Genomic DNA, 26,243 nt, shown 5'->3' with positions numbered 1-26,243 from the left:
ATACATATTATTTATATCATAAGTTTAATAATCAATCATGATGTTTTGCAATAAGTTGATTCACTAAACAATTTTTAGGTTTTGGATTTTACACTTAGAGAAAATTGAAGACGCTAACTCTATGAGTTTAGTCTTTTAGAGTAGGATATATCTTTAGTTAGTAAAAACTTTATGAATACTCTTTGGGTCAATGAGTTTTTACAATCTATGTGACTTTTTTTTAATTATAAAAAATAGATATTTCAACTTATAAATTTTGATTTAATTATTCATATATATTATTTTATATAATGATAAAACAATCCCATTAATTGGTTTGCAGTAATAAAGAATATTAATAACATCATTAACTTTAGTTTGGAAAAATGTTTATAAAAGTACAATTATTTTTTCTTGGTACATAATATGAAATAGATGTTTCATTATTTTGAAACTGAGTTGATCTCTGTGTGCTCAATTACATTATTTAATTTCGTTTTTAATATAATTTTTTTTTGTTCATTTGATATATTTTCACTCTTAAAAAATTTATAAATAAAAAATCATGTTTATCCGTATAAAAAGACATATAATTACTAAGATTTATAAAATCATTCACGTTGTAACATTACATGCTAACAATTTTTTATTACACTTTCAATTTTTTTTAATCCTCCATAGTATATGTATATTTATTGATTTAAGTTTTTCTAGATTAAATTGAAATACAAGTATTTTCTTTAAAATAATGTCTTTTTCTTTATCGGTTTTGGCTTTGTTTAACCGTTTTTATTAGTTTAAGATACCTCAGATTTTTAAAGTTAATAGTCTAATCATCAAACCAATTCTCCAATCGATTGATTGAATCAACTGGTCTAATATCTAGTATAACTTTTGAAAATAATGATTAAAATTTAAAATGAATCATGAAAGTATATTTAATGTAAATCTATTTTAATAAATTTATGATTTTTAATAAATTTCAATCAATAAAAAAAATATATTAAAAATATGTGTTCTCAGCATTTATTAATGTAAGGACAAGGTAGACTAGGAATCACTAAAATTTTGAGTAATCTTTACCAGCTGTGTGTATACTAGGTCGACCTATTCTTGAACAGCCCAGAATCAAAACCAGTAAACCACACCAATAGAATCCTCGAGTAAAATCTTGATTGTTTGAGTGGCTTCATACACTCGAGATTCATATAATTGAGCAGCCTTTACACGTGGTTGGTCTTCCTCTTCCTGCTTTGCGTTTCCATCGAAGAATTGGGCCATGCTCAATTGTCTGCAATGACTCACGCACGCAGTAGGAGACTGCAAATCTTCCAACCCTTTGAAGTATTTATTCAGTCTGAGTATACTCTAACAGCATGTGTGGAGAACGGTAGATTTTAACCAGAGTCCAATACAAAACCTCTTCCACTTCAAGCTCTCCAGCAGCTCTTGCAGCATATATGTCTTCACATATTGCCATCAATCTGCATCAATGAACACATTATTTGGACACTTATAGAAACCATTTTGTTTTATTCCTCGCTAAAACAAAAGGGTGCCCCATAAGAACACTATAGCTCGAGCACCTGTCACAAGAAGGAAGATTCTCAAAAGGAATTCTCATTCGCAAGTCAGAACATTGTAATCTGATAAAACGTCCAACTGCTAGCACGAAGGTAATGTATAAACCCCAGATGCTGAACTTGCTCAGAGTGTCACCAATAATGCCCTCTAAAAAGCAGCAAGGAGATTGGTATTAGTGAAGGTATTGATAAAATCTCTGGGGAAATAATCTTCTGATCGACTTCTGCCTCTAAAAAGCAGCAAGGAGATTGGTATTAGTGAAGGTATTGATAAAATCTCTGGGGAAATAATCTTCTGATCGACTTCTGCCTCTAAAAAGCAGCAATAAGTGTGTGTTGGACAAAAGTTTGCAAAATTGATTTTGAGTTGAAGTAATTTATGTTTAAATGTTTTTATTCTGAAAAGTAACTTACCAGTAAAACTGACTGCAAAAATTTATCGAACACAAAATTTACTTATAGTTAGTTTAACTTAATCAATTTTAGATTCAAAATCAATTTATCCAACAAATCCAAACATATACCTTGGCTGATACTTCAACATCTAAATCCAAAGTCACACTAAATAGGCAACTTTGTAAAAGTCTTAGTTCAACTTACGTGGGGTTTCTTCAGATACAATTATAGCCATAGGTCCTGGGAACTTCCCACATCCATGTGAACCTAAGATGCCCAAATCATAAAAGGACCACCACTCTGGATCTCCACGGTTAAGAACAAGATCCCCACTGACAAGCTCCACCTGCAAAGACCTTTTACCCTTTGTGATCTGAGCCATAGCTAGTAAATGAATGTAGCAGTCCAACTGAATAAAACTAGGTACATTTTTTTGGTCTTAATACATATTTTTAGTCTTAGATTAGGTATATTATATGTTAAACATACCGACTGTTCAAGGGACCGCACATCTCCAGAGCCCGTGACCCGAAAATATCTCGGGTAAATATTGAATACAGTGAAACTATTTGAACTACCATTGAAAACTTTAGTCACTTCTGAAGATTTGGGAAGATCCTGCTCCAGTATGGTTAGTTCATACTTTACTGCTTCCTTTCCTTTAGGCCTATCTCTGATAAATTCCCAGGAGAAAGTAATGTCCATGTTCCACCTAAGGGACTTTATAAATCTGGCCTGCACAATTGGCGGAACAAGCCACAATGTACTTGCCTCTGATTGGCAACAAATTAATTGAATGTCTTTCTCATTGTATGCTCTAAGATAACCCAGGGGATCCAAACTTTTGCGTGCTTCAAGCTTTTCCCAAGATATCTTTTCGCACAAAGTAGTCTCAAACAATGTCAACCTTCCACTTGATGTCTTTATATCAACCCGAGCACTTGCATCTTTGATTGGGTTCGCAATATTTGTTGGGTTACCACTGCTATACATCTGTCCAGAAAATGTAATTTTAAGGAAATGGTGCAAGTGATAGTTCATTAAATAATTTAAGATAAAAAAATCACATCAAATACTATTTTAATCTAGACTTCATAATTGACATAAAAAATGTAAAAATAACATCCAACTGCTTTCTCTGTAATACAATTGCATTGTGACAGTCAAGAGAGTTTAAAAGTATTATCTAGATTGAACCGTTGCGTGCTACATCGCTCCCCAAAAGGAAAAAAAGTATGGTAATAGTCCTATGATATGAGCTATCAGAAAACAGCAGTCAATGGCCATATAATGCTTCCCATGATTATTTTTTATACTCCAAATATGCCATTTTCAAGGCCTGATATTAGTCTAGCTACAGTAAAACAAATATATGTCCAAGTACTCTACAAAGGATCTTTCAGGCTGGCATTCTAATACAGGACTTGAACACGTCTGTCAAATCTAGAAAAAAGTATAACTCTGCTCCCTATCAAAAAGTGATAGAAGTGGAACAAACAAGCCAACTTGATATATTTCAATTACTTAAGCCAAGCGTACGTAGCAGGCATTTAGGCTATTACAGTGGTTCAGGGAAGAGCTGTGCCACTGAGTTTATATATTTCTATTCATCAACTGATCATATTCATCTAAAAGCTATGAAAGAACAAATTATTTCTTTTAGTTCTTTGGAAGTTATGAAAATTCTTTAAATTGAAAATATTTTCTTATCTTTCTCAAGTATACAGACACGAGAAAGATATTTACTTTATCAAGTTTTTCAAACCAAGTCATTCCCATAAAATTTTATTTATTATTTCATGAATTGTGTAAAAGGATTTCAGAAATAGATGAGATTCAAAGTTGTAGTTTTTACTTTTAGCCAAAAAGCAAATATTTGGATTTTTTTTGTTCTTACCAGCATTGGAGCCCACATGACACACAGTAACACAAAAAATAAACATATCCCATTGCAGAACTTTGTCGTTTTTGTTTGCTTTTGTCCTTGTTGGTGCCTGGCTCTATTCAAATCCACATCACATTTGACAAGAAACAGACTTGCATGAATATCTTCCAACTAGAAAGAAATTTAAATTGTTAAAATCAGATAAATGGGGAATGAAATGCACATTGTCTTAAAACCTTGATATACTCTTTAATAGCTTTTTTTTTGGTTGTTGTTTATAATTGATCTGTGTAATGAAGAGGTGAAATTTGGATGATGGTTTTGATTATCAGGATATATGCTATTGAAGAGGTTAAATTTGAAAGTTGATTTTGCTCAAATTTTAGGAGAAATTCTGCCAGATTTTTGGTTGCCCCATAGTTAAATTGATATTATGTTTTTCAGTACAATCTTTATTATTAGTCTTGTCAAGCTAAGTCATGATCGAAGCTTGTGTTCAGGTCACACCCTTCGTGTGGTTCATGACAATTGTACTCCATGTGTTCAAGAATAGCCAAACAAGAAGTCCTATATTATTAACACGCTAACGCCTAATAATGTAACTTATAAGCAGTAGCAGCAAAAAAATTTATCAAGAGGACACATATGGAGACTGTTGACAACATACCTTCAGCCAGTCATACATAGTCAAAGATGTTGTTGTGCAAGACCAATCTAGCACGCATCTCAATTCATAAAGAAAAGGTATAGCACGATATAGTCGAAAACCCAAAACATTAATTCGAGAAACACTACTTGTCAAAAACTGCCTGTACAAAGTGCTCTTGTGTGGAATCCCAAAATGAAGTTGTATGGCTTGCAAAACCAGAGAAATTGCTTTTGTGAGATAAATGGCACGCAGTGCTAGTCTTCCAGAATATCTGTGCAAAGGATCTATGTCCCAGGCATATTTTGTGACTGAATATGTGAACAGAATAAGGTTGAATAAATAGAAAATAACTTTTCCTGGTGCAAATGAGCAGAGGTATATAATTCGATCAAGCACGATCAAGAAAAAGACAACCTGCAAGATAAAGTTCTTATGCTGAGTAACTAGCCAGACATACAAATTTATTATCAACATAACAGATTTAAAAAGTAAATTTGCATTAGTCAAATGGATCAAACAGTGGAACATATTAAACCATGTCATCTTTAACAAAATAAGATGAATCATTTTGGCACAGAAAGCAGCTAACAAGGTTCTGAAAAAATATGAATGCAAGTCACATGAACCCTTGGAAGAAAAAAATTAGTGGCTGGCCTGTACTTGTACAATAGACCCAACAACCCTTCAGCTCACCTGATAAGAATTTGTGGTATATATCAGCTTCTCTAGACAACACCATAGAATGGCAAAGGATTTCTTTTAATTGATTTCTTTGAAATTTGAATGTCTCCTGTCATTGAATAATTGAGGCTTAATATACTAAATGGTCATGTTTCCCAATACTAGGGAAGAAGGGAAACTATATATTATTGGCTTGATTCCAATACAAGGGCAAACAGATATATAGGCTAAATCTAATAAAAGAAAAACGAGAAATACAAAAACAAAATTTGTCCCTTTAATTACAGATACAAACTCAAGATTTACAGGAAATATTTGATCTTAAATTAGTTCCTATTTACAACACTCCTCCTCGAGTTGGTGAATGAATGTCAATCATTCCCAGCTTGCAAGCAAGATCATGGAACCTCTCTATCCAACCACCTTGGTGAATACATGTGCAAATAATAAGTCCTAAAGGCTGTAGCTATAAGACCACTGTCTAACTTCTTGATAAAATGTTTGTGTATTTCTATGTGCTTGGTTCTATCATGCTGCACTAGGTTGTGTGCAATACTAATAGCAAAGTTAGGGTCCTTGTACTTGATCTTGAAGTCATCAAGTATGATTTTCATTTAAAACACGTCAGAGATATCATGAGCAATAACTTGGAACTCCACTTTTGCACTTGAACTTGCAATTACATTTTGTTTTTACTTCTACATGTTACCAGATTTCCTCCCAAAAACATGCAATAACTTGAGGTGGACCTTCTATCAACAACAAATCTTGCATAGTCTACTTTTGTATACACCTCCATCTCCTTGGAGAGTTTACCTTCTCTTCTGAATAACAATCCTCTTCCTGGATGCTGAAGGATTCTTTTTACTAGCTACCAGTGTCTCTCTTAGGGATCATGCATGAATTGACTAACCACACTCACAACATAAACAATGTTTGACTTAGTGTGGGATAAATAGACAAAATTTCCTACAAATCTCCAGTATTAGGCCTTCTCTATTTCTGGGCTCTCCTCATCACTTCCAATCTTGTGGTTCTACTCAATGGGTACAGTGTATGTTTTACGACCTAATTTACCTGTCTCTGAGGAGGTCAAGCACATGCTTCCTCGAGGAGATGAAGATACTCTGTCTGGAATAGGCAAGCTCTATCTCAAAAAAATACCTTAAGCTTTCCTAAGTCCTTCATTTCAAACTGAGTTGCTAGCCTCTCCCTCATAGCCTAATTTTCAATCTCACAAGGGAGAGTGTGATAAATAACCTTGATATTTAGGATACACAAAATATCTCAGTGTATCTTCATATTTATGTTTCTAGATAGGGTTTCCTTATTTCCTATTTTAAGGCTTGGTTGTTTACCCTATAAAAGGGAGATTAGAGATTTTATTATTTACACATATACAGTTTCCTTTTTTTTAAACTATCTTTCTTCATGGAGTATGACTGTGCAAGGTTCTTCAAATCATTGGTAGTGGAGAAGAACATGCTGTTCTGGTGGATAATTGGGGTCATAAATGCCACAACCTGGTCATAGTAAGAGAGTCTTCATTGTCTCAAGCTTTAAACCTTGGGTCATGTTTTGGCTGGATCATTTTCCCTTCAATATGATTCAGCTTCTTATGTCCTTTGAGATTGTTTCAACCATCAAGTTGATACAAACCCTGCAAGTTTGGGAGGTCATTAGGACCCAAGAACTAGGAGGAAATCTTATTTTCATCCATCACATAAAATATGGCAGCGGAAGCGTCCTATTCAAAAAGAAGAAATCTTATTTTCAAACATCCCCTAAAGGAAACAAGATTAGAGTGAATTGATTCTTGGGCCTGGAAGAGGGCTTGCTGGCGTCTAGGTCTGTGGTGACGATGGCATGAATGCGGCACAAGAAGGTGGTGCATGACATCCGCGGGCTGAGAACACAAAATGATTGTGATGTCGGGGCTTTAGAGAAGGTGGTCCTCCCTGTGTGATCGCCAGCCTGATTGACAATGACAGCGAGGGTGAACAATAGCAAGTAGTTAGACGGTGGTAGAAGCAGAACACTTGAGATCAGGAACTATGGTACCAACTTCGAAGAAAGGAAACTGCATTCTAATAAAATCACTAATTGATACATATAGCCATATAGGCTAAATCTAATAAAAGGAAAACGGGAAATACTGGAACAAAATCTGTCCCGTTTAATCTCAATATTTTATCCTAAATTAGTGTCTATTTACAACAAATTTTGAGTTTTATCAATGCCATTCGAACATAAATGGTAAGTCACATCAAGCAAAATGGCCAGCCACCAACATCTCAGTATTGGTTTTATAGTAGAAATAAAAAGAAGCCATCTATATGATGCATACGGAAAAAAAGAAACTTACCATGAGAACTAATACAAAATCTTCTGGGAATTGATCTTCAAGCTGATAGACTTCAAGAAACTCACTGTTAGCTTTCATGACCGATTCATAAAAAATGGAAATTAAGAAGAAAACAGCCAAATCAGCTCCAAAGATGTAGGCATACAGATCAATTTCCTTTTTTCCACCACCAATGACGGAAAGTATGCGATATGGAAACCCAATTTGTTTAAAAATACCAGCATGTTGAGCTTTCTGAATCTCATTGGATACATCTCCCGCTGGAGTTAATGAACTGTACCATTCTTCAGCAGCAAATTCAATTGGAGGGGAGGCATATAACACCTCAAAAACAACAAGACACAAGTTTTCCTTTTCTTCACCTTTTTCAATGCTCTGTACACGAACCCTACTTGCTGAGTGCAACTTAAAATGGTTCTCCTCTTTGCATCTTCTCTTATGCAAGATCTTCAGCAACTTATTTATTCTTGATTCAATTTTCTTTGGCTGAATTCCCTCTTTTGGCCATGAGTTAACTTCCATAGACAGCTGAACAAAGTAAGGGGGAGTTTCTGCTTCCCATGTCAATGATTTCCAGTACCTACAGAGGCTTCTGATCAACAGTTTCAGTATATTTTTCAGTGGTATAAATAATCTCTGTAATCTCTCTTGGTAGGTGGAGCACTTTAAATCCTCTGTGTAGCTCTGATTTCTTCTCTTATAAAGGCTGAGATCTGCAGTAACTATCCAACCCCCATCCTTCACAGTTATGGAGATTTGCAAGAGAGTGAATATATATACCAGGAAGAATGGTAAGTTGCTTGTCACAAAAGACGATGTTATTTTCTTTGCAGGAAATCCTAATTTTTGAAGTAAGCTGTCATGGAATGCAAACTCAGTGTGTTGAATGATGATTTGATACAAATACTGAAGCAAAATGCACACCTCCGTATAGATTAGCATAATAACCCAAAATATGTAACTGGGACCAGTATTTTGACAGAGAGCATATAAGAAGAGTGCTGCTAGATAGACCACAGAAAGCAAACTGAAGTACCATAGATATATTAGAATAAAGCAGCAATAGCAAACAACATCATTATTTGACCTCATTCGGGACCACATGTAACGTAAAATAATTCCAATTTGGAGGAAAGCAGTATCAGGCACAGTATGCTCATGAATAGAGTGTGTGGAAATTGTAGGTTCCAGAGGTTCGGCACCCATATTCTGATTCTCAATTTCAATCTCATAGTACTCCTCATCCTCTGAAGAATCTTCAGTTGACTCTAGTTCTCCATGTTCTATCTTCAGATAGTTCATTAGATTATTAACTGCCATATTTCCAAGCGACTGCACCTGATATACTCCATTCCCTATGAAATGTATAGCTGAAACTAAAGCATTTTTCCTGGCTGGAAGTTTATAACGATTTCTTATTTCTAAATCCAAAACATCATTATTTTTAGTTCTTTCCTTTAACTCCACAATTTCATGCAAAGAATCCTTTGGATACTTCCGGTATTGTGGTACCAATGGACTTTTTGATTTTTCACTCAGTAGAAATTGGTTCCCATCAAATGGGCCTATTGACTCAGTAGTTATATCACGATCTTGCTTCCTGGATCCATTTTCCTCATGCAAATCTAGGTGTGCATTACTACAATTTGCTTCAGTGCTCATATTATGAAGCTGATTTTGAAGATTTAGCATCTCTGATTTCATCTTTTCTACCTGCAAGCTTCGGAGATGCTTCAACTCTTCAGCTTTACGTATATGCCGCAACTGAGCTATCTTCCAAGCAGATTTCTTCTCCTGCTGTCTAAGTATCGCCCCAATCTGCTCTTTCTCGAGATATTTTGAAACATAATCAAACTCTGAAAATGAAAACATGTATGACTGTAGTGCTACTAACACAAATATTATGATTTCCACAAATGCTGATCTAGATGTAATTCGAAATCCATAATCATACTTGTGGAATCCAACCAATTCTTTCATGGATTCTATTGAACCATGTTTGATATCACTGAAGTCTCCAACAAAAGGAGATTGATATGCAAGAGACATGACAATAAGGACAAAATTGTACATCCTTAAGAATCTAAATATTTTATTTCCCTGCTTTAGTATTTTTAGCCTCATTCGGAAGAAAACCAGAGCAAAACCAAGATAGCCAAGATGCAGAATATCATATTCAAGAGTTCCTGTAATCAAAATCAATGAAAGAACAAAATCTAGCAAGTGACAGTAACTATAAAGCCTCAGGTGGTCGATGAATGTCCAGTATCCTTTTGTTTCAAATGAAAGATCATTTAGTACAGAAGCAGAGTTCCATTGAGAGAGTATTTTTTTATACACCTCTAGTCCAGTGAGACAAGAAGACTGGTCAGCACGGAATTTGAAACATGAAAACATGAAAACCCCATAATACCAAATAAGCATACGAGGGTCATCGACAATAATTCCTGCAGTAAAGGCATTCAACATAAATCATTTGGGAGAAGTTATCACACAAGAGACAAGAATATCACAATTAATGCAGTTCTAAACTATCACTAATAATAATAAGCACCCTCTAGTGTCAAAACAGGCTTCAGGTTTGTTACATGTGATGCACATTACCCACAAGATATATACCTGATACTAACTATCTGAACGCACAGAGAGACATGAATTAATGGAGAGATACCTAGCCAACATTTTTTGCAGTCGCTAAAATATATATTTGATACTCTCCAGCAGTCATGGCATGGTACTTGTTCTTCAATTTGTTGGTTCGTAAAAGTGAGGCGCATCCAAATAGCCAAGTATTCAATAACAATGATGGAAGCAAATAGCATAACAAAAATAGGCCATAGTTTTTTAATAATTAGCCGATGAAGAAGAACACAAGCAGCAAGTGACGCTATATAGAGCAAAGAGATGGCATTCAATACTGCAAAACTAGCAAGAAGCAAAGCAAGCATGTTGATTTCAAGACCAAATAAATTGAACATATTTTCCATCCAGAACTTCAAAGATACTTTTAAAACAGTCTTCTGCATCTCCATCCTCTCTTTTCTCAAGAAAAGAATCCGCTTTCTATTCCACTTCAAGCTATCCTTGGAACTCTCCCAGAAATGAAAATGTCTAATTTCTTTGGCACTCTCTCTTTCGGGCCCTGAACCTGGCCCTTGTGATAATGCAGAATTAACAGTTGGCATTGAATGATTTCTTCCACCTCTTTTAAATGTTGCTGAAGTTGCATTTTCTAATTGTTTGCTTTGTGGGGTACAGGCAGTAGTTTCATTAGGAACTTCTATTGGATTGAATAGAGGACAAGGCTCATTCCATTTTCCTCCATTTCCATAAACATGCCTTTTCTCCATCCAATGAAAAACATTGTATTGAAGTATACATGCCACAATAACTACAACCTTTCCCCTTAAACCTGACTCCAAACCTTTAAAACCAGGTTTATACAACTGTAAACCCATAAATAAAGATAACTGGAAGTGCTTTTGACCAGGGAACATCTCAGCCTGATCTCCCCACATCTGGAAAAGATATTCAGCCATTATAAGAAGTCCTGAATAAACTAGGAATACTTTTGCAAGAATCTGAGACAACTTTGGTAATCTTGAACAATTAATTAAACCGAGAAGATACAGGAAACCAAATGCACTTATAGGTGATAAGGATGCATAAAATAGGGCAAGATATAGTATTTTCTCGGCATGCCGGACCAAAAGACATCTGGCAAAAGCAAGAGGTCTTATTTCTGGTGCATCATAGTCACTTGATCCAGATCTTTTGCTTTGCCTCCTTTCATAGCTATATAGCTGCATCACTACCAATACAGCCAAAGATCCCCAAATGTTTTGCAACATTGAAGATGCTGGGTTATAACCAAGCGCAGTTTGAAGATCAATGATCCTGGGAAACCAAATCTCAGAGCTGGAAAAGGCGCCAATGCTGTAAATGGAGACAAACACCACTATAGCATACACTTTCATAGGATACCAAAGATGCTTTCTTGTTTTCCCTACAAGTTGTCTTCCAATAATCCACAGTAGAAGAAAGAATAAGTAACCAAATGAAGCATAGTTGGGCGTGCAAAGGTATACATTGAAGAGAATTGTTAGGAAGGCAATGTATTTGCCACATAACCGATAAATGGAAAGGAAATTCTGTCTTATGACCTCCAGATATGATATAGTCTTCCTCTCTGAATAATTAAATAGAATGGTTAGAAAATTAACATCCAGTAAACACTTTTGGCTAAATATGTGGCTTAATTTTCTTAAACCAATCAAGTAACAGAAGAATAAGAGTTAATCTTAAGACGATAAGGAATTTATTTAGAAAAATAAAATGAAATGGAAATCCTCGAGCATAGTCAATATTTACTGGAGTCGTACCATGAGTTCCCTGGCTCTCACTAGATCTTGGACTATAACCTGATAAACGAACTGGTTTGATCAAGAAAGCTCTCAAGATGCTAAAGCCAACTGGAGGGCAAGATGTTTGCCGTACAATAGCTGAAAATGAAAGGAGTGTTTGCAGCCCATGATTGTGAATTGCACAGAAGCAAGCGAGAACTGATATTTGGAAGAAATCCACTGAATGGATATGATTAAGCAGGCCTGCAACATTCACAAATCACAAGAATGATATCATAATTAAATGGAATGATTTTGTTGAGTTTATAGAAATTTTACATTTTCACCAAAAGTGAAAACATATGTCAAGCTTATTCTTGCATAAAAAAAATTACCTAATTGTGAGAGAATCTGAAAAGCATATGAACCCTTCTGGTCCAAAGTTTTGGAGATCAAATCAAGTTGAAGAATGAACTGAAGGGAAAACTGTGCTTCACATAGAAGGATAATAGCTTGGCGTAATTTATAATTGATTGCATTGCTTAAAAGATAAATTAAAAAGAAAATCACTGCATGCAGAAAGAGTGTGCAGTTAGTAAATTAGGAATGTCAAGATAAAGTATATAAGTAGTGGGGGTAACCCTCATCTCACAAGTCAGTTTTGTGATGTTGAGTTAGGTTCAAACCTAGACTCTAAGATAGCATCAAAGTCTATCCTAATCCATTAATGGAACACCTACCATATTATTCAAGCACCAAGTCCAAAAAAGTGTTGGGCATGAGGGGTGAATTGGAGAAAAATTCAAGTCCCACATCAACTAGAGAAACTACCAAGATAAAGTATATGAGTGTGGGGTAACCCTCATTTACAAGCCGATTTTGTGGGGTTAAGTTAGGTCCAAACCCAAACTCTAAGAGGAAACACTTCTACATCTCAAACAACTCTAAAGACAATACAATGTTTCAAAGAAAGTTTCAATTTGATGAATAGTCCACGTAAACCTCTCCACTCTATAGATATAGAAGAAATTGCCACATCATTATTGTAACTCATGTTTTTCCACTTGATTTGAAAACTTGAGTGATTTGACCAGGTGGAATCTTGTGGTTCACTGGTATTGTGAAACTCTTCATATTAATGGTGGATCAAAACTACGAAAATTGGTAACAGGAGGGCCAACATCTTATGCATACAGAAAATACAATTAAGAATAATTCCTTATTAACAGTATATTACTAACCAAATATATAAAGAACAAAGGAGGAAACGGATGGCCATTGAACTTACTATAAACAGCATGAACGATACCAGATCTTATTGCAATTATAAATATCAATATCAGCACTACAGTGTGTGAGCACTTGCGTAGTCCCCATGCTATGGTAGCCACAACTAATAATGTCTCTTCTTCCTCTAGAAATTTCACAACAAAAACAAATAAACAATAAGACATTTTATCCAAAGAACAGCAAAAGGTATTTTATAAGCAATGAACTTACTATAAGCATATGCCAGAATATGCAAGGATACTTGAGCAAGCCAATACAAAGTTAAAATGGAAGAATGCAAAAACACATTTAAGAAGCATTCTTTTATTTCTTAAACTATAATCTATAATAATTATATTATCAAGAAGATAAATGAAGGATTGATAACATAAGCTATTTCACATTTCCAGAAAAATGGATACTTATTTAACACATTGTCCTGTTAGTGATGTTGTAAAAAGGCCAAAATTAGCAGCACATTTTGCTATGCTTTACATGGACAAGGTGCCATGATAAAGAAGAGACTTATCTGGGGAAAAAAAAATAACTCCGAAGGCGTGAAACATATAAATCAAACAAGATGCATTATTTCAAAGAAATGTGTATTGAGAAAAATAAAAGATTTGAATGATTTCAAAAATGTGCCAACAATGCTTTCTGACTGATTCATTTGTTAAATCAATATTCTGAAAGTGACAGAATACATCAAATTTAAATGTGTTTCAGAAATGAATCTCTTCCACCCAAAACCAATAAGATTTGATTAAATTTTTGTCAAACAAAACAACCAAATTTTATGTACCTACATTAGCAAATATTTCATAATCTTGTAGAAAATAAGTGAATTTAACTATGGAACTCATATTCATCATTTCATCACAATTCACTAACAAAGAGTATATGGTTAAGCTTTGTCTATTCAGACCGTCTAGTTTGTCACCTTCCACAACAGATTCATCAGCTGTTAATTGTTCTTGATCAGTAATGCACAATAACACTGAACTGTTCACAAGATTACACATAGCAACAAGAAAACCAAGACCAAATTGGGCAAGCAAATAGTATCCTGGGATAGGGTAATGCCACAAGCCTATAGTTTCCCATATCTCCATATCCTGCAATTGAGTAACAGAGGATGTTAACAAAAAATTCTTCAATATAATAGTAAGATCTCCCAAAGCCATTAGCAATGTGTACCTTCCATGATTTGTTATTGGAGAAAGCGAATGCTACATTGAAGATATACGTGCTAGATACCCAAAACAGAATAAAAACAAGAAGCATGCCATTTAAATGCTGCAACCGCAACATGGAAGGGAAGGCATACAAGATGTATCCCACATAAGCAAGCAATCCAAATGAGCACAGACTAGCGAAGTGAAAACTCCATAATGATAGAGCCAGCAAGGAAATCTGCAAGGTGTACCAATTAATGAAATTAATCAACTCGTAAAGTTCATGAGTCATGGGTCACAACAAGGGAGAGGGGGGGATCACAAGAGAACATTGGATAACAGGCTCAAGTTGATCTTAGATATCAAAAAGAGTTTTGCAAGTTTCAAGTGTTTATATCAGTACGTCCATTATACATATTTCTTCAATGATTAAAAATAATTTTCAACTGTTACCATGACCTCAGAATTCAGAAGCCACAGTGCAGAAATAAAAAGGACACAGAATGAGGGAAAGTGGATATTATTTTCTAATAATTCAAAGAGTATGTTGAGATCCACACCAGCTAGAGATATCTCAGTTTTATATCAGATACTTATATAATATTTAATATTCTATAATATTATTTACTTATTTTAAAAAATCACAAAAAACAGTGAATAAAAACTATCATTATTGCTAAGTAATTTTGAAGTTGGATTTTTAAATTTATAAATACAATACATAAAAATTCTATGCTCGATAATTAATATTATAAAGATAAATAACATTGTTATTAGAAACTTTTAATATTCAATATAATGTACATATAAGAAGTTTTATATTTAATTTTTACTTTTTTTTTAATAAAATACCATCATATTTATGTTTGTTTCTTAAATTATAATTAATGTTGTTATTAATGCTTATTCTCAGGTGACATTTACTTGTATACATTATTAGATTTTAGATCCATGCAATGCATGGGTTCAATTAAATTATAATTTTTTATATTTGTATTTATTTATATTTAAAACATATACATGTAAATACATAAAATTATTATTTTTTTAACATTTTTAGTAACATTAAATATAATTACATTTAAATTGAGGAAAAAATTAATTATATTTGTAATTTAGCCAATATCTACTTAAAAAATATCACGTCTGCTGAAATTTATCTTATCATGATGAAATATATAAATGAAATATATAAATTTAAAATAAAGTATAATAAAATATATTTATAATTATTTAAATTTAAGTATTCATTTTTTGTTATTGTGAAAACAATGTTTACATGTACTTGAAATTTTGTTTTTATAATTAATCATTTTTAAATATATTATAAAATTATAATTTATTTTAAAATGATATTTTAATCGTCTTGGAGATATTATTTTTAATTATTTGATATTTTTGAATTTTATGTATATAATAATTTGTTTTTAATTATTACTTTAAAATTAAGTTAATATTTATAGATTTCTTATATTTAATAAAAATATATTTTAATTACTACGTCAAAAAACTAAAGCATACTATTATATATGCAAAATCATATATTTTCTTAATCTATATATTATTAATTAAAAAAATCACACATTATAAAATTATTATTTTTCATTATAATTTTTCTGAAATATATTTTAAACTAAATAATTTCAAAAATAAAGTTAAGAATAAATGCTAATGTAATATTCAATGTTATTATTTAAAGTACTAATATAATATTCAATATTTTTTTATCTCTTATCTATTATAAATATTTTATTTTTTTCTAATTAAGTCAATAATTTTGTATTATGAATCATTCTAAATTTAGTTATGTCTTTATAAAATTATTGCTTTAAATTATTATTTTTTGTAAAAGATATTTTAAAGTAACTAATTTTAAAAAATATACACGAGTACTAATATAATATTTAATATTACTACTTAATATCAAAATTATCAAAAATAAAATTTATTTATTGAAATTGTATAATAAATAACATGTTATTACTTAATATATAAAAAATCAAAATTAGTTTTTAATTATCAAAATTAAATATTAAATAGTACTAAGGTGAGTAATTTAATTCTTCATTAAATACAAATGTTGCAAAAAAGAGGAGAAGAAAAAAAAAATACATGATCAATGGCTATTATAAAATTGAAGCTTTGATCCATGGCTGATATTAATTCAAGTGAAGTTGACTGTATAAAATATAGATATGTAGTATATGATTAATAAAAAAATATATAATAAATAAACAGCAATCCCCCAAGTGTATGACTATTTGGGGTTAGAGGGTGGCTAATTGAGTTTTGTTATTCTCACCATCCTTTTTTACTCTTCCGTTCCCCAGTTTTTTTTAATTTCCTATTTTATCCCTTTCTTCACCCTCCACAACAGAAATGGATTTCCATTGTGTTAGTTTGTCAGAATTTCTTTTAACAGAATGGAAATATCATTATATTAATTGTTTTCATAAAAAAATTAACACAATGTGGATATATATATATATCCGTGTGTTAAACTTTTTACAAAAATAATTAGCACAACGAAAACAAGTTTCCCTTACAACAATAGCTTGTCCTTGAAGCAGCTTGAAGTGAATAATTCTCTCCCCAATACTCAAGGAAGAGGTTTACATGCAACAACCCCCAGGATTCAAAGCACATGATAGGTCTCTTGTTTGAAGGCTTAACAAAGCTATCTTGAAGCTGAAACAAACTCCCGGAGCCTGGTTTGATAGGCTTAAGGTCATGTTACTTCAATTTGGCTTTTGTACAAGAAAGTGTGATCCTTCTCTCTTTGTTTATTCCAAAGACTCTATTGTTATTTATGTACTTGTCTACGTGGATGATATCGTCACTGGAAGTCACAGCTCTCACATTCAACGACTGAACTCTGGTTTCTCTCTAAGAGTTGGGTGATCTTGATTACTTCCTCGACATTGAAGTCAAAATGGCAATGACTCTCTTTTGCTTTCTCAAGGTAAATACATTTGGGACCTCTTGAACTAGACCATTTTAGCTTAAGCTAAACCAGTATCTTCCCCTATGATGCCTCCCAAATTAAGCTTCTCAGTCAATAAGGTCTGTTAATTCATGTCCAGACCTTTTGGACTCTCATTAGACAGCACTATCTCCTGGGTTATTGTTCTACGACCATCTACCTCTACTTCTCCATACTCTCAAGCTTTTTGTGACCCAGATTGAACCTTGGATTTGGATGATAGGCACTCCACTTCAGGTGTTTGATGAGTTTATTTCTCGGTCCTAACCTCATATCTTGGTGGTAACAGAAGCAACAAGTTGTGGAATTGAGGATGAATACCACAGCCTAGCTCATGTTGCTCCTGAACTCATTTGGCTGCAAACCCTTCTCTCTAAACTCAATGTGCACATGAGCAACATATTATTCCTCAAGTTTTTTGTGACAACTTGAGTACAATTTCCTTGGCCCACAATCTTGTTTTGCACGTGGGGAGCAAGCACATGGAACTGGACCTCTTTTTTGTTAGGGAGAAAGTTCCCAGCAAACAACTCCAAATACATCATGTCCCAGCCTCTGCACGGTGTGCTGATCTGTTAACCAAGGATCTCTCTCCAACCAATTTTGAGGCACATTGATCCAAACTCAGTGCGTGATCTTCGGGGAGGGGGGTATTAGAGCATGTACAGATATTGGATCACCTAGATGTTCTAAACCTTTCTGATATAACTGTTGCATGTATTCAGTTAGCTGTAACATTTTCTGTTATGAGTCGATCACAGAGCCTCTCCATTGCTTAGGCTCATTGTACATAGGTTCAGATTCACATCAATGAAATTACTCTTTACTACTCTCTCTCTCTCTCTCTCTCTTTTTCTTAAGTTTAATAGAGGACAAGGTGTCTTTCCCAAGAGGGAGTGATGGCACAACACTTCCCTTACAAACATATTTCAGGAAAAAGAAACGTGAAAAGAAGGCAGAGTTGGAAGGTTTTGACCAAGTTAACAGTAACCTCCCCACTATTGTAGTGCAGGCTGAAACAGTGTTTTTAAATAGCGTCCATGGCACTGCCATGGTGGAATGACATGGCTGATTTTTTGCCAATCGCCATAGGCATTTTGTGAAGGGTATCCCACCATGGCAACGTCATAAGTCACAATGGCGTGTTTACATGGTCGAATTTCGGCCTTCCACCATGTTCCGCCATCCCTCATTGATAACACTCGGCTGAAAAGAAGGAAGTGAAACGTGTGCATGTTCGGCATTAGTAAAAGGCAGTTTTTTAGTTGTGGGTGCGATTGTTATTTAGGTCTTGTATGTGGGATACCATAAATACGCTATTTAGATTAGCAAAGGAAGTTTAAGTATGCCTATGTAGCTTTTGCTGGAGTTAGTCCACGCTAATGATTTCTTGTTGGTATGTTTTCATTGTTGCCGAGTCATTACCACCAATTTGCACCAACATTCTTTAGGTTCCACTATCAGTCAATAACGATTGTTCCAACATTTTGTTGATAATATTATTTGTTGAGATTCTTGCATTTTTTGTTTTCAGATACTTTTTCCTTTAATTTTGGTTCCTATGAAAGGTGCCTATCAATACCATTCTTGAAACTAAGACCCAGTAAGCATATTCTAGGCTATTATTTGGCAGGAATGGCTGGGATAGACAAAGATACTAGGGGCTGGGTTTGGGGCTTGCTCTCAAGCTAAAAATTAGGTGATAAAAAAAAGAAATAAATCACTAAACATTAGCTACTAATAAGATCCTATAACAATAGGAAACTATATTCTCCCAATAATTACAAGGATAAACTAGTATTCTTAGGACATTGATTAAAAAATTAAAAGAAAAAAATATTTACTAATCATAGGAAAGGTGTAAAAAATATCATTAGCAACTTAATTTTTTGTCTTCCAACAAAAATATTTTTACTTTAAGTTCTTGAATCAATACTCGTACGGCACTGAATTAAGATTTGTCTAATCATAAATATACAGCTAATCACTCCATAATTTTTGGGATTAATACAATCCCTTGATTTTAGAATTTTTCTCTAACGGAATCCAACACACGTCAAAGCAAACATTAGACACATGATTTTAACAACTAACAATAAATAAAAATCAACAAAATGGATGGCAGGGGTACCGGAAAACCATATGTTAGAAAGTTAATACTAAATGACCGAGAAACAGCTCCTCGCAATAAGAAATTAATATGCCTGGCATTAGACCTGCCAGAAAATTATAAAACAAAGAGATAGAAGAAATAAAACATTGTCAGAGTTCCCAAAAAATGAAAATCAAAAGGTTGAAGAAGCAGCAGACCTCATGCACATGTTTAATGGATATTGTATTTATAACTATCCTCAAACATAAAACTAGTCATAAGTTGGAATCATGAATTTGAAACCAAGATGAGAAGGCAATGGTTTTGACTAGATAACAAAGCAACAGCAAAAGAAAATTAAATAGGCAACTGTTTTGGCAAAGATACCTGATCCATGCATCTTGTAACATGAAAAACTTCTTAGTCAAATGAGAGGAGTAATTTAATTATTTAATCTAAAATATATTTAAACTATTCTACTTCATACATACAAAAAGAAAAAGAGGGCGAAAGAAGAGGCAAATAAATGAAGGACTATCTACAAAATTACAAATCATGCATGAGTACATTCACATCCCCCTCCCCCCCCCCCCCCCCCCCATTTATCAATCTTAAATCATCTTATTAATATTGTCAATATCATCTTCACATACAAACTCAAGTGAACTATTACAAGACGAAGGGAAAAGAACTATTACAAGACGAAGGGAAAAGAACAATCATATTGAGGAGTTAAACCAGACCATCAACATTGCAAATTTGCAATTCAAAACTTCATTTGTAAAGGCAAGCAAAAAAAAAAAAAAAAAAGAAAAGAAAGCAAGAAAGAAAGAAGGATCAAATGAGGAGGCTGCCAGTTTTACTTGGATTCTTGAAGAAAATGAGAATGTTTTTTGGGAAGAAGCTGTCCAGTCAAGTCACTTTCTCTTGTAGATGTGATGATTTCCATTTCGGCTAGCTCACTTCTAATCCAAGATAGCTGGAACAAGGGACAATGAAGATTAGTGATCGAAACTAAAGGAAACCTTAAAAAGGGATAGCAAAAAGTCTAGGCCAACTACTTGTATGAGTGTATCATCGTGTCATATATCACCATAAGGTTTCCACTCTTAAATTTAGGGTTTGGGTTTAACTGAATTTCAAAGTCTAATTTATAAGGTAAGGATTGTCCCCAATTATATACATTATGTTAGTCATATTACAGTCAATGTGAGATCTCCTACACACACCCCCTCACACTAGGGACTAGAATCTCAAACGTGAAATTTGTAGGACTAAACATTTATGGACAGTCTAATAACTAGACAACGAGCTGCCAAATAAACCCAACAAAAATTACTATAATAACTCTAATACCATCTTAAATTTTGGGTTTGAGTCTAACTCAAGCGTAAAGTTTGCAAGACTGGACATTTGTAGGTGAAGGTTTGATATCATTTTAAATTTTGGGTTTAGAAATTTTGATTTTGAATCTAACTCAGCCCATAAAACTAATTCATAAAAAGAAGATTACCTTCAATTATATACATTATTTTGATCATATCAATAATCAATGTGAGATCTCCTCCTACCATGTACTGCAGTTTTACTTTTGAATAAAGCTGATCTTGCAACCACTTAGTCTAGGTTAGATTTAGAAATTCCATTGATAGGTAAAACTTTGAAAACCAAGCATATTTTAATCCTCAAAAGCACAAGAGTCAGCATGCACATTTATATACTTAATTCCCTCCACCATCCACAATCACATAAGGTTAAATAATTAACTACCTTATTATACATTACATATTGACTCTTCTTAATTTCAACAATATAACAGTGTTACGGACACATTTAATATTCTTACCATAATGTAGAAAAGTAGAAGGGAAAGACCAGAAAAAACTTCTGACCATTCTAACTTTGTAGAAAGTTTGAACAGCCCAAAGTGATAAAAAGTCCACTTAAAGGTCTCAGGGAATTCAATAGGAAGTTGACATATGTACAGCAAAATGATATTAAAGCCAGCATAAAATAGAAGATATCTCCACCACCTACAAGTTCATAAAATCCAGAGTTAGTGAACTTATTAAATTCAAACTCTAAATTCTGTTATAACAATTGAGGCAACAGAAGGATAAGGCAACCAAAGCTCAAGCTTTAGAACCACAAACCAAAAATTATTTGTTATTAATTTTTTTAAAACAAAAAATATCACATGTTAATAAAAAAAAAAAACCCAACATATAACTCTCTTATTTAAAGTAAAAAAAAATCTCAAATTTTTAGGTCTCACTTAAAGTCAGGCTCGCCCTGAACAATAAAATAGTATATATTATCATAACTCTTTTGCTTGAGGAAGGGGGAGCTTACCGAAAGATACCTAAATAATTGCTTGTCCATGACCAATCCACAAGTCCTATACTGCTACAAATGAAAAAAGGCAAAGAAACCCAAGATACATGACTAATCCCAGCAATTAATTGTACAGCAGGCAACAATAACCAGCATACGCCCTTGAGATGAGATCCTACAACCCAAAAATCAACATCCATTTATAATTACATAGAGCCAAGCAAATCAATTTGTTATTGTTATTCAGTCATTCACAATTTTATTTTTAAAAACATAAATTAAAATCCTAACCACTTAACTATTAATATTATGTACAGTGATTTGGTTATTAGGCCACAATGACAGTACAAGATATAGACAACACAAGGAGTCTCCTTCTCCATTCAGAAATTATGAATAAGTAAAACTAGTCAATGAATAACCACCCCCAAACCCCATACACAAAGCATCATCCCCTAACTGTCATATCATTCTATAACAGCCTAAATAACTGCACAAAGACAAAAATAATAATTTAGTCCAAGACCCAAAAGGCCAAAACTACCCAAAGAACTGCCCAAAGACACAATTACTACACAAATAGTATTAATTCAAGGCAAGTAGATCTAAGTCTTCTTTTAGTCCTTCTCACATAAACTTTTCTTGGCCGATCATCATGTCACGAAACAGTCATCCAAAGAGCCCGAGAAAGGTCTTTATTATTGTCGCTGCCACTTGTTTTGTGACAAACTTTTTGTAATATAGAAAAATAAACTTTATTAGAGAGAACAAGTCAAGTCCAAAACCATCCTTGAAAAATAAATACAGGAAAAGAAGACAGAAACAAACTCCAAATAATCAATAATGCAAAATGTACCTCTGTATATCAGTAATAGTAACTCGTTTTAAACAAACATGAGCAGAGCACGGGAGAAAAGCAACACAACCCTAACCCAAAGCAAAAGTTAGGGCAAAAAGAGAAGTTTTTATGGCAAACCTATCAGCAGAACAGAAGAACATAGGTGTCCAGAATGAAAATCTCTCCATGCATCTTGTCTAGATCCATTTCCATGGATTTCAATTATAGAAAGAAAGGTTGCTAATACTTGTGTGACCAAAAAGTACTCTCTCAGCAAAGTCTTCCATGACTGCACTCTGCAAAACCATTTCATACAGTATTTGTAGTGTACTCTCAATGGAAATACACTGATGAGAAAACCTCTAATCTTTTTTTATCAGTGAAAAACTCTATATAAAAAAAAGGTAAAACCAAAAGACAGAAATTCCAAGGACCTTATAAATCCAATCAGCTGAGCCCACTGAGCGTCAACAGTACTCCACTGATCCCCCTCAATGACCAAAACAATATGAAATACGGCATGTGAGAGTAGGGTCAGAGAGGATAACATTAGCACAGACCATGATATCAAAGATTGTTGATGGGCACGAAATCCTGTTTGCAAAACAAGAAAAAATATTCACTACATAAATAAAAGATATAACTAGTTATATTAGCATCTAAAATACTAGAAAAAAGAAGTGCCGAGTGATGAAATGATAGAAAAGAATAATAAATTTTGAGATTGCATCACCAAATTCCTTTATTGTTCCTCTGGTTTCTTTAGGTGTAAGTAAAAGGCATGAAAAATCATGTATTTAAGAATACATAGCAAGGATAAGAGCAAGCTTCTCACCCTTTCTAGAAGCAGTGTACTGAATGAAAAGAAATGCCATCAAATCAAGCAAAGATATCAAACTCCAGTTAAGCATAGATGCTGCATGAAACATAGAAAAGGCATCAATTGCAACGTTGACAATGAAAACAACTTCGGTCATACAAGGGACTTCATCAAGCTATCCCACTCAAACATAAGATCGAATAACTTTTAAAACTACAGTCTCAGACAGTTGTAACGGTTAGATTTCAGCTTAAAATTGGCAAACAGATATATAAGCTAACAGATGTACCTCACAAACTAACATGTATGTTAAGCTTGTTGACTATTACAACAATTATCTTAATCATATACCAATGCCTTTCTGATTGTTTCTGATTGATTGACATGTATAATTTTTTACACTTTGTATATGAAAATTATCTATCGCTTGCTCAAATTGAAGGTCAAATTCATATAAAGTTAGTGACTAGTATCATTTAATATACAATCTAAAGAACTGGAATGTGAAGTACCTGTCGTCAAGTAAAAAGAAAACACGTAGTATAGGTTAAAAATATTGGACGCATTTCACATGATAACGTGAAGAAAAGTGGAGGATGGTAGGATCAACAAAATGAAGCGCTAAGAAATTGGAACGGTGAAGCAAACCTATTAAAAGGAGCATAGGCAATGCGAATCCAGGGATAAACCTCGTCATTACCACTGTTTAAGATTGAAAAATTAACTGTATGTTGTCAGTGGCTACATCACAGAGCGATAGAACTGATCAATCCACGTGTGGAACCCAGAAAGTTAATGCGGTAATCGAATAAAAAAACGACGCCGCATCGTGTTGCTGTGGACCAAAACGGAAACAGAAGAGTGAAGAAGAATGATGTGGGGATTCAGAATGAGGAATGAAGATTCGGAAGAGAGAGAATGGCGTTGAGATTGAGACGCGACGAAGCGTGTTCTACGCTTACGATTTGTTTGATTCGTTGCTGGGCCAAAACTCAATGCGTTCAAGTTTTTCTTCGCTCCTGAAATGGAGGCAACTGAATTCGCTTACTCAAAATCATACAAGGGTAATATCGGTGCTCCGCTTTTTCTCGCTTTGCCAAACAGGTAGAAGCACAGGCAAAAAGGGACATGAGCAAACGAAAATTACAATAATCACCCCCAAACATTTTCAGAGTGAATGATGGGGATTTGACGTTACATACATAGTGCTTCTTATTACATGCATGAGGAACGTGTTCTGGATACATAGATGCCTATAAAATTAGATATGTAATTATAATTTAACTTAAATATGTTTTTTTTTCTTTAAATTAATATTTTTTTATTTTTGTTTCCTGCAAATTTTTTTTTAATTTTAATTTTTGTAAGTCGTGATTTTTTTATTTTTTATTTTTGTAATAAAAATTTATTTATTTTTAGTATTTGTAAGTTTCTATTTTTAAAATTTTAATCCCTTTTTAATTTTTTTTATTTATACTCCCCATAAATAAGCCTTATAACTTCAATAAAGATCGTGTCATTTGTATGCATAGCATCGTTAGAAATATTTATGATATTTTAAAATATAATCCAACAGTATATATGATTACGTTTTTATGTCTACTAGTTTAGGAATAACAACTTTAATAGTCTTAGCTACACGTTGTTTGGTTGGAAGGGAATGAAAAGAAAGAAAATAAATTATATTTTTTCCTTGTTTAATTCATAAGTTTGAATAGAAAGATAAATGAGGATATGAAAATACCTTTTCTTTTAATTTTTTTTCCCTTTCAATATTGTAAAATTTTGAAAAAATAAAACAAGAAATTAGTTTTGGATCAACAACGTGTTTATAATCAATTAGTTTCTAATATGGTGTTTTTGGTTCTCCCTAATTGTCGGACAGAGTTGTCTCTTTTGTTATGGTTGATGTCATTGGCACCTCGTTTTTTGAAAAAACCTTAATTGTTTTTCTTCCTTTGTTGGTTTGTATTTCCCCCTAATAAAAAAAATTAGAGAGTTTGAATAATTGATATGAAACTTTGTGAAACGAGTAAATTTATTGAAACAACAAAAATAGAGAATGCTAGAAATCAAATTGGCACAAAACAATTGATTATGAGATGAAACGATCGATTATTATAGCTTCAAAACAATTTTCACAAGCTTTTATCGAGAGCATAAATTTTAAAGCCACAGATTTTACAAAGGATCCATAGAAAGTGTAATTAAAGATATCTTGTAAAAAAATTACTTTTAGAATCCTATTTTAGAGATCATATATATTTTTATTTTTATTTAAGATAATTATGTTTGAGTAAAGTAAAATTATTATTATTATAACAATAAAACTCTTTCTTTAACGCAAATACATATTTAAAACTCAAAATTACTTTTAAGCGTGGATAAAATATGTGTTAACTATCAAAGGAACATTTACTTTTTTATTTATTTAATTATTTAAATTTCTTTGGTGTAGAGTGTAGAGTTTCCTATAAATTCTTCTTAGAACTTACCTTTCTTTGTAGCAATTGTAAACTTTTAAAATGTAATATTTATGTATAATTAATTAGTTTCAACCATATTTTCCGAATTTGATTTTAAAAAAGGTTTTAAGTTTAGACAGTTAAATTAATACTCTCAGTACATCTGTACGTGGGTTTGATTAAGATAGATCTTGACTTTCCGCGAACTATTAATACTAAATCTTTGAAAATGTCAATATGGTAGAGCTTAGGCATGGCACGCGGGGCGGGGGCCACAAATATTCTCCATTTTCAGTCTTGGAATCTTATTCTACTTCCTGATCTTCATGTTGAGAGTAATTTTTGCCAGTTTCTATTCTCCGACTTCCCGTATGGGGATAAGTGGG

General features: G+C 33.2%; 1 protein-coding gene across 1 annotated transcript; it reads right to left on the bottom strand.

Annotated features, from left to right (window-relative positions):
- Positions 1-956: 956 nt before the first annotated feature.
- LOC100813960 (piezo-type mechanosensitive ion channel homolog) lies at positions 957-24,089 on the bottom strand. Its single transcript, XM_026127153.2, has 20 exons — positions 24,041-24,089; positions 23,380-23,488; positions 23,090-23,166; positions 21,753-21,909; positions 21,247-21,433; positions 20,264-20,379; positions 19,440-19,524; positions 14,348-14,563; positions 14,091-14,265; positions 13,170-13,295; positions 12,277-12,450; positions 11,921-12,145; positions 10,210-11,727; positions 7,539-9,985; positions 4,511-4,906; positions 3,856-4,014; positions 2,448-2,951; positions 2,163-2,304; positions 1,566-1,710; positions 957-1,463 (listed from the first exon to the last, which is right to left on the bottom strand). Exons 1-20 carry the CDS (start codon positions 24,087-24,089, stop codon positions 1,328-1,330), a joined length of 7,143 nt encoding a protein of 2,380 aa, XP_025982938.2. The 3' UTR covers positions 957-1,327.
- Positions 24,090-26,243: the final 2,154 nt, after the last annotated feature.

This window comes from Glycine max, chromosome 19 (genome assembly GCF_000004515.6).
Source record: "Glycine max cultivar Williams 82 chromosome 19, Glycine_max_v4.0, whole genome shotgun sequence".
NCBI lineage: Eukaryota > Viridiplantae > Streptophyta > Magnoliopsida > Fabales > Fabaceae > Glycine > Glycine max.
This window is presented reverse-complemented; position numbering and strand designations above follow the sequence as displayed.

What these genes read in the sequence shown, in the direction of transcription:
- LOC100813960 (XM_026127153.2), bottom strand. Translation starts at nt 24,089, where the DNA reads ATGACGAGGTTTATCCCTGGATTCGCATTGCCTATGCTCCTTTTAATA. An exon ending in TGTATCTGAAGAAACCCCAC is followed by an intron (nt 1,711 to 2,162) that starts GTAAGTTGAACT and finishes GCTGCTTTTTAG; the next exon opens with AGGGCATTATTGGTGACACT. An exon ending in AATCTTCCTTCTTGTGACAG is followed by an intron (nt 1,464 to 1,565) that starts GTGCTCGAGCTA and finishes TCATTGATGCAG; the next exon opens with ATTGATGGCAATATGTGAAG.